This window comes from Panulirus ornatus, chromosome 40 (assembly GCF_036320965.1).
Source record: "Panulirus ornatus isolate Po-2019 chromosome 40, ASM3632096v1, whole genome shotgun sequence".
Taxonomy (NCBI): domain Eukaryota; kingdom Metazoa; phylum Arthropoda; class Malacostraca; order Decapoda; family Palinuridae; genus Panulirus; species Panulirus ornatus.
The window spans coordinates 5,847,303-5,864,178 of NC_092263.1; the positions used below are offsets into that span (position 1 = coordinate 5,847,303).

A 16,876-nucleotide genomic window follows, 5' to 3' on the forward strand; every position below is an offset into this window, starting at 1 on the left:
TCTGATCATTACCTTGTGGAGGCTAAGCTGAAGATTTGTATGGGTTTTCAGAAAAGAAGAGTGAATATTGGGGTGAAGAGGGTGGTGAGAGTAAGTGAGCTTGGGAAGGAGACTTGTGTCAGGAAGTACCAGGAGAGACTGAGTACAGAATAAAAAAAGGTGAGAACAATGGAAGTAAGGGCAGTGGGGGAGGAATGGGATGTATTTAGGGAATCAGTGATGGATTGCGCAAAAGATGCTTGTGGCATGAGAAGAGTGGGAGTTGGGTTGATTAGAAAGGGTAGTGAGTGGTGGGATGAAGAAGTAAGATTATTAGTGAAAGAAAAGAGAGAGGCATTTGGACGATTTTTGCAGGGAAAAAATGCAATTGAGTGGGAGATGTATAAAAGAAAGAGACAGGAGGTCAAGAGAAAGGTGCAAAAGGTGAAAAAGAGGACAAATGAGAGTTGGGGTGAGAGAGTATCATTAAATTTTTGGGAGAATAAAAAGATGTTCTGGAAGGAGGTAAATAAAGTGAGTAAGACGAGGGAGCAAATGGGAACTTCAGTGAAGGGCGCAAATGGGGAGGTGATAACAGGTAGTGGTGATGTGAGAAAGAGGTGGAGTGAGTATTTTGAAGGTTTGTTGAATGTTTTTGATAATAGAGTGGCAGATATAGGGTGTTTTGGTCGAGGTGGTATGCAAAGTGAGAGGGTTGATAAAATGATTTGGTAAACAGAGAACATCTTTGCGGAAGATGAAAGCCGGCAAGGCAGCAGGTTTGGATGGTATTGCAGTGGAATTTATTAAAAAAGGGGGTGACTGTATTATTGACTGGTTGGTAAGGTTATTTGATGTATGTATGACTCATGGTGAGGTGCCTGAGGATTGGCGGAATGCGTGCATAGTGCCATTGTACAAAGGCAAAGGGGATAAGAGTGAGTGCTCAAATGTCAGAGGTATAATTTTGTTGATTATTCCTGGTATATTATATGGGAGGGTATTGATTGAGAGGGTGAAGGCATGTACAGAGCATCAGATTGGGGAAGAGCAGTGTGGTCTCAGAAGTGGTAGAGGATGTGTGGATCAGGTGTTTGCTTTGAAGAATGTATGTGAGAAATACTTAGAAAAGCAAATGCATTTGTATATAGCATTTATGGATCTGGAGAAGGCATATGATAGAGTTGATAGAGATGCTCTGTAGAAGGTATTAAGAATATATGGTGTGGGAGGCAAGTTGTTAGAAGCAGTGAAAAGTTTTTATCGAGGATGTAAGGCATGTGTAAGTGTAAGAAGAGAGGAAAGTGATTGGTTCTCAGTGAATGTAGGTTCGCGGCAAGGGTGTGTGATGTCTCCATGGTTGTTTAATTTGTTTATGGATAAGGTTGTAAGGGAGGTGAATGCAAGAGTTTTGGAAAGAGTGGCAAGTATGAAGTCTGTTGTGGATGAGAGAGCTTGGGAAGTGAGTCAGTTGTTGTTCGCTGATGCTCCAGCGCTGGTGGCTGATTCATGAGAGAAACTGCAGAAGCTGGTGACTGAGTTTGGTAAAGTGTGTGAAAGAAGAAGTTCAGAGTAAATGTGAATAAGAGCAAGGTTATCAGGTACAGTAGGGTTAAGGGTCAAGTCAATTGGGAGGTAAGTTTGAATGGAGAAAAACTGGAGGAACTAAAGTGTTTTAGATATCTGGGTGTGGATCTGGCAGCGGATGGAACCATGGAAGCGGAAGTGGATCATAAGGTGGGGGAGGGGGCGAAAATTCTGGGAGCCTTGAAGAATGTGTGGAAATCGAGAACATTATCTCGGAAAGCAAAAATGGGTATGTTTGAAGGAATAGTGGTTCCAACAATGTTGTATTGTTGCGAGGCGTAGGCTATGGATAGAGTTGTGCGCAGGGGGATGGATGTGCTGGAAATGAGATGTTTGAGGACAATGCGTGGTGTGAGGTGGTTTGATCGAGTAAGTAACGTAAGGGTAAGAGAGATGTGTGGAAATAAAAAGAGCGTGGTTGAGAGAGCAGAAGAGGGTGTTTTGAAATGGTTTGGGCACATGGAGAGAATGAGTGAGGAAAGATTGACCAAGAGGATATATGTGTCGGAGGTGGAGGGAACGAGGAGAAGAGGGAGACCAAATTGGAGGTGGAAAGATGGAGTGAAAAAGATTTTGTGTGATCGGGGCCTGAACATGCAGGAGGGTGAAAGGAGGGCAAGGAATAGAGTGAATTGGAGCGATGTGGTATACCGGGGTTGACGTGCTGTCAGTGGATTGAATCAAGGCATGTGAAGCGTCTGGGGTAAACCATGGAAAGCTGTGTAGGTATGTATATTTGCGTGTGTGGACGTATGTATATACATGTGTATGGGGGTGGGTTGGGCCATTTCTTTCGTCTGTTTCCTTGCGCTACCTCGCAAACGCGGGAGACAGCGACAAAGCAAAAAAAAAAAAAAAAAAATATATATATATATATATATATATATATATATATATATATATATATATATATATATATATATATATATATATATATATATATATATATATATATATATATATATATTTTCCAAAAGAAGGAACAGAGGGGGCCAGGTGAGGATATTCCAAAAAAGGCCCAGTCCTCTGTTCTTAACGCTACCTCGCTAACGCGGGAAATGGCGAATAGTTTAAAAGAAAAAGGAAAGAAAGATATATATATATAAATATATATATATATATATATATATATATATATATATATATATATATATATATATATATATATATATATATATATATGATTTTAATGTATATCCTCAGCTGCTTACTGGATCTCTCACTCTTTGCTTTGGAATCCTCTTCTCTAATTACCTGCTGGAGATGGGCATGTCCACTGCCACTACCACCTGGATCTTCAACACTTATTGTTTCATATGGCACGTCGTAACACCACTCATCTCTCCCCTGACGAAGGAGTTTGGGTGGAGGAGAACTGGTTACGCTGGTGTGTTTCTGGCCTCATCTTCAATAATTCTCTCTGCCTTCTCACCATCAGCCGAATTTTTATTCTTCTCCTACTCTCTCCTATCAGGTGAGTTGTTGTGCTTTTCATATACATACACGTCCCTGATGCGATTAACAGAAATTTTTTGTGGTCATACAGACGTTTTCTCATTCTGGTAAGTAATTTGTTACTGGGATCTTTAGTTCCGATCTCTTGGTTGTTCATTCAATTTCTCTTGGCTGTTAATTCCATTTCTCTGTCATCTTCATGCACCATATATATCTTTAAAGTGAGAAACTGAATTAAGTTTAATGTCTGAATAGCTAGAATCCCTTTGAATCCATTGTCAGTAATAAATCCCTTTATTGACACTAATGTACATATATAAATCAATATTTTCCACTCCGTTACGGTATCTCGGGCAGTCATATGATATGTTTATCCTTGAGGTGCCATCAAATGGCTTGCATCACGAAATAGAAGAAAATATTTGCCTTGGAGGTAATTATCACGTCTCATTTGCTCGCAGGTATTGGTACGGGTCTGTTGTTTGGGATCTCCATCATTATACTTCCAATGTACTTTGATCGACGACGTGGCTTGGCTAACACTTTCTTGACGACTGGGATCTGCTTGGGACCGATCCTCATTGCTCCATTCATTCGTCACTTGCTGGAGTTTTACAGCTACAAGGGTGGAGCTCTCATATATGGTGCTACGTTAATGAATGGGTTTGTGGCAGTCTCTTTGTTCCATCCTATTGAGTGGCACATGAAGCCTCGTCGGAAGACAGACCAGCCTCCAAAAGGTCTTGCTCCTTTGATACCACAAAAAGGAAGCAGTGATGGCCCTCAGAAGCCGACGAATCTGCAGGACGTCGTCCCTCAACATGAAGGAACTAAAGAGGAACCAAACTGGGTGGCTATTGCAGATCAAGCGAGAGTCAAGCGAACGCGATGTGGTACAGGTCACCGGGTGAGTGAATGCTCACAAGAGTCAGTGATTTCAGATATGTTGTCAGGAAATATTGTCTCAGTCACTAACTGTGCTCCTCCTGACAGCAAGGAAGGGTATAAGGGTAATGGTTGTTTGGGTGTGATCAAGACACTGTGGATGATACTAGTGCGTGTAGTGCGTACAGTAAAATCTGATGTGAGTATTGTACGCTCACTTCGTGCTCTCGTCATTGGTCTTGGTAACATCCTCATTACTGGCAGTTACTTCAACTTTGTAATGATGGTGCCATTCGTGATGGAGTCAGAAGACCACAGCCTACAGGACTCTGCCTGGTGCACATCTGTGATGGGCATCTGTAACCTGGCGACCCGCCTTATTGTCTCTCCTTTATCTGACTGGAAGAGGTTCGACAAGCGCCTCTGTATAATGTTTGGCTGTGTCGTCATGGGACTCGCAATGCTTGGTAAGATAACTCGACTTATTGTCACAATCACGTGAGAAACTCCAGTCACCATATCCACAGTTCTTTGTACAATGATTTGTTATTCTATCATATGTCACTATCCTCGTATATCTAAACATGTCAGTAGACGGAAGATGCCAATAGATTTACTTCTTAGTACATTATTCTACTTTCATAACATCAGCACACACACATACACACACACACACACACACACACACACACACACACACACACACACACACACACACACACACAAACACACACACACACAAAAAACACACACATGCGCGCGCGCACACACGCACATGAAATGGGAACTATTCTGGGGCAATTATTCTTTTTTATCTATGGGAATGACTTGAAAACGGCTGCAGATGATGCAGAGGTCATGAGAGAAATGAAGAGCTAAGAGGATTGCATCATCAATATCGGGGGTCTTGACCGAATCCAAAGTAGGTCTGACACATTGTTGACGAAGTTCTACCCAAGTAAACGTATGAAATAATGAGGATGGGTCACAGCGAAAGAAGACTTCGATATGAATATCACTTGGCTGGAGACCAGCCTTTTGGAATCTGAGTGTGAGGACTTGGGAGACGACATCGTCCTTAACGCGTAGCCAGAGTCTTACGTTAGGGAAGTACTCAAGACCATGTGTTTGATAACAGATCTTTGTAGTTCATTCACGTTCACGGACAAGCATATATTCAGCCAGCTGTTTACATTATTCATAAGACCAAATTAGAATGCGCTTCTCATCTTTGGTCACCGAGCCTAAAGAAGCACAAAGATTTGATAGCAAAGACCAATAAAGATTATACTAAAATTAAAAGGGATAAGTTACAAGGAAAATGTAGACACCTTTAATTTGCCTACTTTGGAAGAGAGAAGGGTGAGGAGTGATCTGGTTATTACCTTGAATTTCTTAGAACAATTGGCGACGTGGACAGTTAAAAGTTCTTCAAGAGATGAAGGGATAGAACAACGAGACGATTATAACTTGAAATAGAATAATGAACTCGTTAAGTAAGATGTAAAAACAAAAGAGTAGTTGACGAGTGGAATTAGATAAATGAGGACATAGTTTATGTGGACACCATACAGGTATCTGGGATGTTGTACAGTAGTAAAGATTGTATAAGAGATGGTGGAGAGCGTTAAACTTCCTCCTCGAACCATAAAAGTAAGTAATCACAAAGCAGTAAATTACAAGTAGGTAATTAATTTACTAACTGTCTTATGCAGAGTATAATGTCATGATCTAACACACATACACAGCTCGTGTTATACAATGCATGCTGCCATGATCTAACAGACACACACACACACACACACACACAAAACTCTTGTTATACAGTGCAAGCTGCCTTGATCCCAATCTCACACAGAAAACGATTTCAATGCACCGACTTAATCGTTAAATAATCAAGCATTGAGTTGATAAGCTAAAGATGCTTTTTTTTTTCTTTTTTTTTTTGATCGGTTCACATGTAAATGCAAATTATGGACGCATTCATTTCTCATTTTGTTCCCCAGTGTTTTCCTTGGTGACGGACCTCGTGTGGATGACTGTGGCATTAGCGGCCTTCGGCCACGGTCTTGGTGCTGCCGTCACCTTCTACACCTTAGTCATGATACAGTACCTGGGCATAGAGAACTTGGCAGCCATGGTCGGAGTTTCTGCCCTCATGCAGGGGTGTGGTTTTCTGATCATCGGACCTACAATAGGTAGGTACACGCAGCTCAATCCTTATGAAGGAGACCGCTCTAACCTTTCCAACCATCTCCCAATTTCTCTCACTTCCGCTGCCTCTAAAGTCTTTGAAACATTCCATGACTCTGACTTTCTCAAGCGCCTAGAATCCCATTCATTTCTCTCAGATCACCAATACGGCTTTCGCAGAATAAGGTCTACTGGTGGTCTTCTCTCTTTAATGACTCACTTCTAACCCTCCCTCCTCTTATCAGGGATTCTGATGAAACTTTTGTCAAGGCTCTTCACATCTCCAAAGACTCCCCTAAGAGTGCGACCCTATAAGTCTTTGCTATATGAACTTCCTTTCTTTGACTTTTCCGCTCCCTCCTATCCAGCTGATCCAGACACCGTTGATGGAACAACTTCTCTTCGTGGAGTGGTGTCTCTCTGGGTTACGTTCTGTAAATCATTCGCTTTCCTCTCTCTGTGAGTGTCATATCTCTTCAATATCCAAACTCTTAACTCTTACACTGATGAATCCAGTTTTCACACTTCATCTCACTACCTCTCCCCTCCTAAATATAATGCTCGCTTTCTTTCTTGTACTCCTAGTTGGGAAGTAGTAGATTAGATTGAATTACATTAAATTCAGTAATGTCGAGAGGTAAGTTTCTTATATCTCTTTTCTAGTGTCATTCGCTCCCCTATATTGAATGTAAAAACCATGTAATTCAACAATGTAATAATATAAAGATGATAGGTACAACTATCTCTTCTACACTATCTTGGAAACCCCATTTGGCCATCATCACAAAATCTGATTTTTAAAAGCTGGGAGAATTGTGTAGATGCTGTAATTACCTTTCATGTGAGCAGCTGTCTCCTATCTACAAGGATTTTATATGCCCTATTATGAAGCACTGCTCACATCTCTAATGTGTTTCATCGACGGTCGAACCGAAAAACTCCTGTCTCATTAATTCCCTGAAATCAGCAAAGTCATCCGTGTTCTGCAAGTGATATTTCGGCCAATGTTTTCTTGGGCTCTCTGCATTTGTTCCCGCCACCAAGGCTTGGATACGAGACACGCGCCTAGCCGCTGGTTTCCATAAATTCTGCACGGAGACACATAAACATGAAAATTAACCATTAAAACCCCTTTCTTTTTTCAATAGCGAAACCGTGCACCCTCCTCCTTCTTTCATTCAACCTCCCTACTAACTTTCTATCTTTAGGAGTCTGGTTTCTATAAACCCCTTGATCTCTAACAAATTTTTATCATTCTTTTCCTTTTCTACCAAGATAGACCAGACAGGGCTGGTCCGTGTCACATCAGAGGATTTTTTCTCTAAGGCTCATTCGTCTATTCTTGAAACTATCTCGCTAACTCGGGAATTGTCGAATATGTATTGTATATATATATATATATATATATATATATATATATATATATATATATATATATATATATATATATTCTTTTCTTTTAAACTATTCGCCATTTCCCGCGTTAGCGAGGTAGCGTTAGGAACAGAGGACTGGGCCTTTTTTGGAATACCCTCACCTGGCCCCCTCTGTTCCTTTTTTGGAAAATTAAAAAAAAAAAAAAAAAAAACGAGAGGGGAGGATTTCCAGCCCCCCGCTCCCTTCCCTTTTAGTCGCCTTCTACGACACGCAGGAAATACGTGGGAAGTATTCCTAATCCCCTATCCCCAGGGATATATATATATATATATATATATATATATATATATATATATATATATATATATATATATATATATATATATATATATATATATATATATATATATATATATATGTGATGTCTCCATGGTTGTTTAATTTGTTTATGGATGGGGTTGTTAGGGAGGTAATGCAAGAGTTTTGGAAAGAGGGGCAAGTATGAAGTCTGTTGGGGATGAGAGAGCTTGGGAAGTGAGTCAGTTGTTGTTCGCTGATGATACAGCGCTGGTGGCTGATTCATGTGAGAAACTGCAGAAGCTGGTGACTGAGTTTGGTAAAGTGTGTGAAAGAAGAAAGTTAAGAAGTAGGGTTGAGGGTCAAGTCAATTGGGAGGTGAGTTTGAATGGAGAAAAACTGGAGGAAGTGAAGTGTTTTAGATATCTGGGAGTGGATCTGGCAGCGGATGGAACCATGGAAGCGGAAGTGGATCATAGGGTGGGGGAGGGGGCGAAAATTCTGGGAGCCTTGAAGAATGTGTGGAAGTCGAGAACATTATCTCGGAAAGCAAAAATGGGTATGTTTGAAGGAATAGTGGTTCCAACAATGTTGTATGGTTGCGAGGCGTGGGCTATGGATAGAGTTGTGCGCAGGAGGATGGATGTGCTGGAAATGAGATGTTTGAGGACACTGTGTGGTGTGAGATGGTTTGATCGAGTAAGTAACGTAAGGGTAAGAGAGATGTGTGGAAATAAAAAGAGCGTGGCTGAGAGAGCAGAGGAGGGTGTTTTGAAATGATTTGGGCACATGGAGAGAATGAGTGAGGAAAGATTGACCAAGAGGATATATGTGTCGGAGGTGGAGGGAACGAGGAGAAGAGGGAGACCAAATTGGAGGTGGAAAGATGGAGTGAAAAAGATTTTGTGTGATCGGGGCCTGAACATGCAGGAGGGTGAAAGGAGGGCAAGGAATAGAGTGAATTGGAGCGATGTGGTATACCGGGGTTGACGTGCTGTCAGTGGATTGAATCAAGGCATGTGAAGCGTCTGGGGTAAACCATGGAAAGCTGTGTAGGTATGTATATTTGCGTGTGTGGACGTATGTATATACATGTGTATGGGGGTGGGTTGGGCCATTTCTTTCGTCTGTTTCCTTGCGCTACCTCGCAAACGCGGGAGACAGCGGAAAAAAAAAAAAAAAAAAAAATATATATATATATATATATATATATATATATATATATATATATATATATGTATATATATATATATATATATATATATATATATATATATATATATATATATATGTATATATATATATATATATATATATATATATATATATATATATATATATATATATATATATATATATATATATATATATATATATATATATATATATTGCTTTGTCGCTGTCTCCCGCGTTAGCGAGGTAGCGCAAGGAAACAGTTGAGAGAATGGCCCTACCCACCCACATACATATTTATATAGACAACGTCCACACACGCAAATATACATGCCTACACATCTCAATGTATACATGTATATACTCACACAGACGTATACATACATACACATGTACAAAATTCATACTGTCTCCCTTCATTCATTCCCATCGCCACCCCGCCACACAAGAAAATAACAACCCCCTCCCCCGCATGTGCGCGAGGTAGCGTTAGGAAAAGACAACAAAGGCCACATTCGTTCGCAATCAGTCTCTAGTTGTCATGTATAATGCACTAAAACCACAGCTCCCTTTCCACATTAATGGCCCCACAGAACTTTCCATTGTTTAACCCAGACGCTTCACATGCCCTTGTTCAATCCATTGACAGCACGTCGACACCGGTATGCCATATCGTTCCAATTAACTCTATTCCTTGCAAGCCTTTCACCCTTCTGCATCTTCGGGCCCGATCACTAAAATTCTTTTTCACTCAATCTCTCCACCTCCAATTTGGTCTCCCACTGCTCCTCGTTCCCTCCAGCTCTAACACATATATCTTCTTGGTCAATCTTTCCTCACTCATTTTCTCCATGTGCCCAAACAGTTTCAAAACACTCATTTCTGCTCCCTCAACCACACTCTTTTTATTTACCACACATCTCTCTTACCCTATTATTACTTACTCGATCAAACTACCTCACCCCACATATTGTCCTAAAACATCTCATTTCCATCACATCAACCCTCCTCCGCACAACTCTATCTATAGCCCACGCCTCGCAACCATATAACAATGTTGGAACCACTATTCCTCCAAACATACCCATTTTCGCTTTCCGAGATAATGTTCTCGACTCCACACATTCTTCAACACTCCCAGAACTTCGTTCCTCCCCCACCCTATGATTCACTTCCGCTTCCACGGTTCCATCCGCTGCCACATCCACTTGGAGATATCTACAACACCTTACTTCCTCCAGCCTTTCTCCATTCAAACTTACCTCACAGTTGACTTGTCCCTCAACCCTACTGTACCTGATAACCTTGCTCTTATTCACATTTACTCTCAGCTTTCTTCTTTCACACACTTTACCAAACTCAGTCACCAGCTTTTGCAGTTTCTCACACGAATCAGCCACCAGCGCTGTATCATCACCGAACAACAACTGACTCACTTCCCAAGCTCCCTCATCCACAAGAGACTGCATACTTGCCCCTCTTTCGAAAACTCTTGCGTTCACCTCCCTAACAACCACATCCATAAACCAATTAAACAACCATGGAGACATCACACACCCCTGCTACAAATCAACATTCACTGAGAACCAATCACTTTCCTCTCCTTTTTATACTCGATAAAATCTTTTCACTGCTTCTAATAACTTGCCTCCCACACCATATATTCTTAATACCTTCCACAGAGCATCTCTATCAACTCTGTCATATGCCTTCTCCAGATCCATAAATGCTACATACAAATCCACTTGCTTTTCTAAGTATTTCTCACATACATTCTTCAAATCAAGCACCTGATCCACACATTCTCTACCGCTTCTTAAACCACACTGATCTGCCCCAATCTGATGCTCTGTACATGCCTTCAACCTCTCAATCAATGCCCTCCCATATAATTTACCAGGAATACTCAACAAACTTATACCTCTGTAATTTGAGCAATCACTTTTATTCCCTTTGCATTTGTACAATGGCACTATGCAAGCATTCCTCCAATCCTCAGGCACCTCACCATAAGTCATACATATATTAAGTAACCTTACCAATCAGTCAACAATACACTGACACCCCTTTTTAATAAATTCCTCTGCAATACCATCCAAACCCGCTACCTTGCTGGCTTTCATCTTCTGTAAAGCTCTTACTACCCCTTCTCTGTTTACCAGATCATTCTCCCTAACCCTCTCACTTTGCACACCACCGGGACCAAAGCACCCTATATCTACCACTCTATCATTAAACTCATTCAACAAACCTTCAAAATACTCACTACATCTCATTCTCACATCACCACTACTTGTTATCTCCTCCCCGTTAGCCCCCTTCACTGAAGTTCCCATTTGTTCCCTTGTCTTACGCACTTTGTTTAACTCCAACCAAAACATCTTTTCATTCTCCCTAAAATCTAATGATACTCTCTCACCCCAATTCTCATTTGCCCTCTTTTTCACATCTTGCACCTTTCTCTCGACCTCCCGCCTCTTTCTTTCGTGCATGTCCCAGTCATTTGCATTATTTCCCTGCAAAAATTGCCCAAATACCTCTCTCTTCTCTTTCACTAAAATTCTTACTTTTTCATCCCACCATTCACTACCCATTCTAATCTGCCCACCTCAAACGCTTCTCATGCCACGAGCATCATCTGCACAAGCCATCACTGCTTCCCTAAATACATTCCATTCCTTCCCCACTCCCCTTACCTCCTTTGTTCTCCCCTTTTTCCATTCTGTACTCAGTCTCTCCTGGTACTTCCTCACGCAAATCTCCTTCCAAAGCTCACTTACTCTCACCACTCTTTCCACCCGAACTTTCTCACTTCTTTTCTGAAAACCTCCACAGATCTTTACCTTCGTCACCACAAGGAAATGTTCAGACATCCCTCCAGTTGCACCTCTCAGCACATTAACATCCAAAAGTCTCTCTTTCGCGCGCCGAGCAATTAACACGTAATTCAATAACGCTCTATGGCCATCTCTCCTACTTACATACGTATACTTATATATATCTCTCTTTTCAAAACAAGTATTCCCAATTACCAGTAATTTTTCAGCACATAAAATTACAAGCTCTTCAAAATTTACATTTACAACGCTGAACACCCCATGTACACCAATTATTACGTCATCTACCACATTACTCACCTTTGTATTCAAATCACCCATCACTATAACCCGGTCTCGTACATGGAAACTACTAACACACTCACTCAGCTGCTCCCAAAACACTTGCCTCTCATGATCTTTCTTCTCATGCCCAGGTGCATATGCACCAATAATCACCCATCTCTCTCCATCCACTTTCAGTTTTACCCCTAACAATCTAGAATTTACTTTCTTACACTCTATCACATACTCACATCACTCCTGTTTCAGGAATAGTGCTGCTCCTTCCCTTGCTTTTGTCCTCTTACTAACCCCTGACTCTCCTCCCTGGACATTCCCAAAACACGCTTCCCATTTACTCTTGAGCTTCGTTTCACTCAGAGCCAAAACATCTAGGTTCCTTTCCTCAAACATACTACCGATCTCTCCTTTTTTCTCATCTTGGTTACATCCACACACATTTAGACACACCAGTCTAAGCCTTCGAGGAGGATGAGCACTTCTCGCGTGACTCCTTCTTCTGTTTCCCACTTTTGAAAGTTAAGATACAAGGAAGAGAGTGTTCCCATCCCCCGCTCCTGTCCTATTTAGTCGCCATTTATGACATGTGAGGAATACATGGGAAGTATTTTTTCACCCCTATCCCCAGGGATATATATGAATATATATATATATATATATATATATATATATATATATATATATATATATATATATATATATATATATATATATATATATATATATATATATATATATATATATATATATATATATATATATATATATATATATATATATATATATATATATATATATATATATATATATATATATATATATATATATATATATATATATATATATATATATATATATATATATATATATATATATATATATATATATATATATATATATATATATATATATATATATATATATATATATATATATATATATATATATATATATATATATATATATATATATATATATATATATATATATATATATATATATATATATATATATATATATATATATATATATATATATATATATATATATATATATATATATATATATATATATATTTATACATATATATATTTATATATATATATATATATATATATATATATATATATATATATATATATATATATATATATATATATATATATATATATATATATATATATATATATATATATATATATATATATATATATTATCCCTGGGGATAGGGGATTAAGAATACTTCCCACGTATTCCCTGCGTGTCGTAGAAGGCGACTAAAAGGGGAGGGACCGGGGGGCTGGAAATCCTCCCCTCTCGTTTTTTTTTTTTTTAATTTTCCAAAAGAAGGAACAGAGGGGGCCAGGTGAGGATATTCCAAAAAAGGCGCAGTCTTCTGTTCTTAACGCTACCTCGCTAACGCGGGAAATGGCGAATAGTTAAAAAAAAAAAATATATATATATATATATATATATATATATATATATATATATATATATATATATAGGTAGGTTTGCGGCAGGGGTGTGTGATGTCTCCATGGTTGTTTAATTTGTTTATGGATGGGGTTGTTAGGGAGGTAAATGCAAGAGTTTTGGAAAGAGGGGCAAGTATAAAGTCTGTTGGGGGTGAGAGAGCTTGGGAAGTGAGTCAGTTGTTGTTCGCTGATGATACAGCGCTGGTGGCTGATTCATGTGAGAAACTGCAGAAGCTGGTGACTGAGTTTGGTAAAGTGTGTGGAAGAAGAAAGTTAAGAGTAAATGTGAATAAGAGCAAGGTTATTAGGTACAGTAGGGTTGAGGGTCAAGTCAATTGGGAGGTGAGTTTGAATGGAGAAAAACTGGAGGAAGTGAAGTGTTTTAGATATCTGGGAGTGGATCTGGCAGCGGATGGAACCATGGAAGCGGAAGTGGATCATAGGGTGGGGGAGGGGGCGAAAATTCTGGGGGCCTTGAAGAATGTGTGGAAGTCGAGAACATTATCTCGGAAAGCAAAAATGGGTATGTTTGAAGGAATAGTGGTTCCAACAATGTTGTATGGTTGCGAGGCGTGGGCTATGGATAGAGTTGTGCGCAGGAGGATGGATGTGCTGGAAATGAGATGTTTGAGGACAATGTGTGGTGTGAGGTGGTTTGATCGAGTGAGTAACGTAAGGGTAAGAGAGATGTGTGGAAATAAAAAGAGCGTGGTTGAGAGAGCAGAAGAGGGTGTTTTGAAGTGGTTTGGGCACATGGAGAGAATGAGTGAGGAAAGATTGACCAAGAGGATATATGTGTCGGAGGTGGAGGGAACAAGGAGAAGAGGGAGACCAAATTGGAGGTGGAAAGATGGAGTGAAAAAGATTTTGTGTGATCGGGGCCTGAACATGCAGGAGGGTGAAAGGAGGGCAAGGAATAGAGTGAATTGGAGCGATGTGGTATACCGGGGTTGACGTGCTGTCAGTGGATTGAATCAAGGCATGTGAAGCGTCTGGGGTAAACCATGGAAAGCTGTGTAGGTATGTATATTTGCGTGTGTGGACGTATGTATATACATGTGTATGGCGGGGGTTGGGCCATTTCTTTCGTCTGTTTCCTTGCGCTACCTCGCAAACGCGGGAGACAGCGACAAAGTATAATAATAATAATAATAATATATATATATATATATATATATATATATATATTATCCCTGGGGATAGGGGTTTAAGAATACTTCCCACGTATTCCCTGCGAGTCGTAGAAGGCGACTAAAAGGGGAGGGAGCGGGGGGCTGGAATTCCTCCCCTCTCGTTTTTTTTTTTTTTTTAATTTTCCAAAAGAAGGAACAGAGGGGGCCAGGTGTGGATATTCCAAAAAAGGCCCAGTCCTCTGTTCTTAGCGCTACCTCGCTAATGCGGGAAATGGCGAATGGTTTGAAAAAAAAGAAAAAAATATATATATATCTATATATATATATATACATATATATATATATATATATATATATATATATATATATATATATATATATATATATATTTTTTTTTTTTTCTTTCTTTTTTTTTTATACTTTGTCGCTGTCTCCCGCGTTTGCGAGGTAGCGATATATATATATATATATATATATATATATATATATATATATATATATATATATATATATATATATATATATATATATATATATATATATATATATATATATATATTCTTCTTTCTTTTAAACTATTCGCCATTTCCCGCCTTAGCGAGGTAACGTTAAGAACAGAGGACTGGGCCTTTTTTGGAATATCCTCACCTGGCCCCCCTCTGTTCCTTCTTTTGGAGAAAAAAAAAAAAAAGAGAGGGGAGGATTTCCAGCCCCCCGCTCCCTCCCTCCCGCCTTCTACGACACGCAGGGAATACGTGGGAAGTATTCTTATTCCCCTATCCCCAGGGATATATATATATATATATATATATATATATATATATATATATATATATATATACATATATATATATATATATATATATATATATATATATATATATATATATATATATATATATATATATATATATATATATATATATGTATATATATATATATATATATATATATATATATATATATATATATATATATATCCCTGGGGATAGGGGAGAAAGAATACTTCACACGCAGGCGACTAAAGGGGACGGGAGCGGGGAGCCAGAAACCCTCCCCTCCTCGTATTTTAACTTTCTAAAAGGGGAAACAGAAGAAGGAGTCACGCGAGGAGTGCTCATCCTCCTCGAAGGCTCAGATTGGGGTGTCTAAATGTGTGTGGATGTAACCAAGATGAGAAAAAAGGAGAGATAGGTAGTATATTTGAGGAATGGAACCTCGATGTTTTGGCTTTGAGTAAAACGAAGCTCAAGGGTAAAGGTGAAGAGTGGTTTGGGAATGTCTTGGGAGTAAAATCCGGGGTTAGTGAGAGGACAAGAGCAAGGGAAGGAGTAGCACTACTTCTGAATCAGGAGTTGTGGGAGTATGTGATAGAGTGTAAGAAAGTAGATTCTAGATTGATATGGGTAAAACTGAAAGTTTATGAAGAGAGATGGGTGATTATTGGTGCATATGCACCTGGGCATGAGAAGAAAGATCATAAGAGGCAAGTTTTTTGGGAGCAGCTGAATGATTGTGTTAGTGGTTTTGATGCACAAGACCGGGTTATAGTGATGGGTGATTTGAATGCAAAGGTGAGTAATGTGGCAGTTGAGGGAATAATTGGTATATTTTGAGTGTTCAGTGTTGTAAATAGAAATGGTGAAGAGCTTGTAGATTTATGTGCTGAAAAAGGACTGGTGATCGGGAATACCTGGTTTAAAAAGCAAGATATACATGAGTATACGTATGTAAGTAGGAGAGATGGCCAGAGAGCGTTATTGGATTACATGTTAATTGATAGACGCACGAAAGAGAGACTTTTGGATGTTAATGTGCTGAGAGGTCCAACTGGAGGGATGTCTGATCATTATCTTGTGGAGGCGAAGGTGAAGGTTTGTCGGGGTTTTCAGAAAAGAAGAGAGAATGCTAGGGTGAAGAGAGTGGTGAGAGTAAGTGAGCTTGGGAAGGAGACTTGTGTGAAGAAGTACCAGGAGAGACTGAGTACAGAATGGAAAAAGGTGAGAACAAAGAAGGTAAGGGGAGTGGGGGAGGAATTGAATGTATTTAGGGAAGCAGTGATGGCTTGCGCAAAAGATGCTTGTAGCATGAGAAGCGTGGGAGGTGGGTTGATTAGAAAAGGTAGTGAGTGGTGGGATGAAGAAATAACATTAAGAGTGAAAGAGAAGAGAGAGGCATTTGGACGATTTTTGCAGGGAAA

General features: G+C 39.4%; 1 protein-coding gene across 1 annotated transcript in view; it reads left to right on the forward strand.

Moving 5' to 3' along the window:
* The first annotated feature begins 2,751 nt into the window (after positions 1–2,751).
* LOC139761332 (monocarboxylate transporter 9-like) overlaps positions 2,752–16,876 on the forward strand; it is a 247,853-nt gene continuing 233,728 nt past the window's right edge. The window contains exons 1-3 of the mRNA XM_071685397.1: positions 2,752–3,040; positions 3,483–4,373; positions 5,913–6,104. Coding sequence (XP_071541498.1) covers positions 2,830–3,040; positions 3,483–4,373; positions 5,913–6,104 — 1,294 coding nt within the window. The 5' untranslated portion in view covers positions 2,752–2,829. The remainder of the gene's footprint in view (positions 3,041–3,482; positions 4,374–5,912; positions 6,105–16,876) is intronic.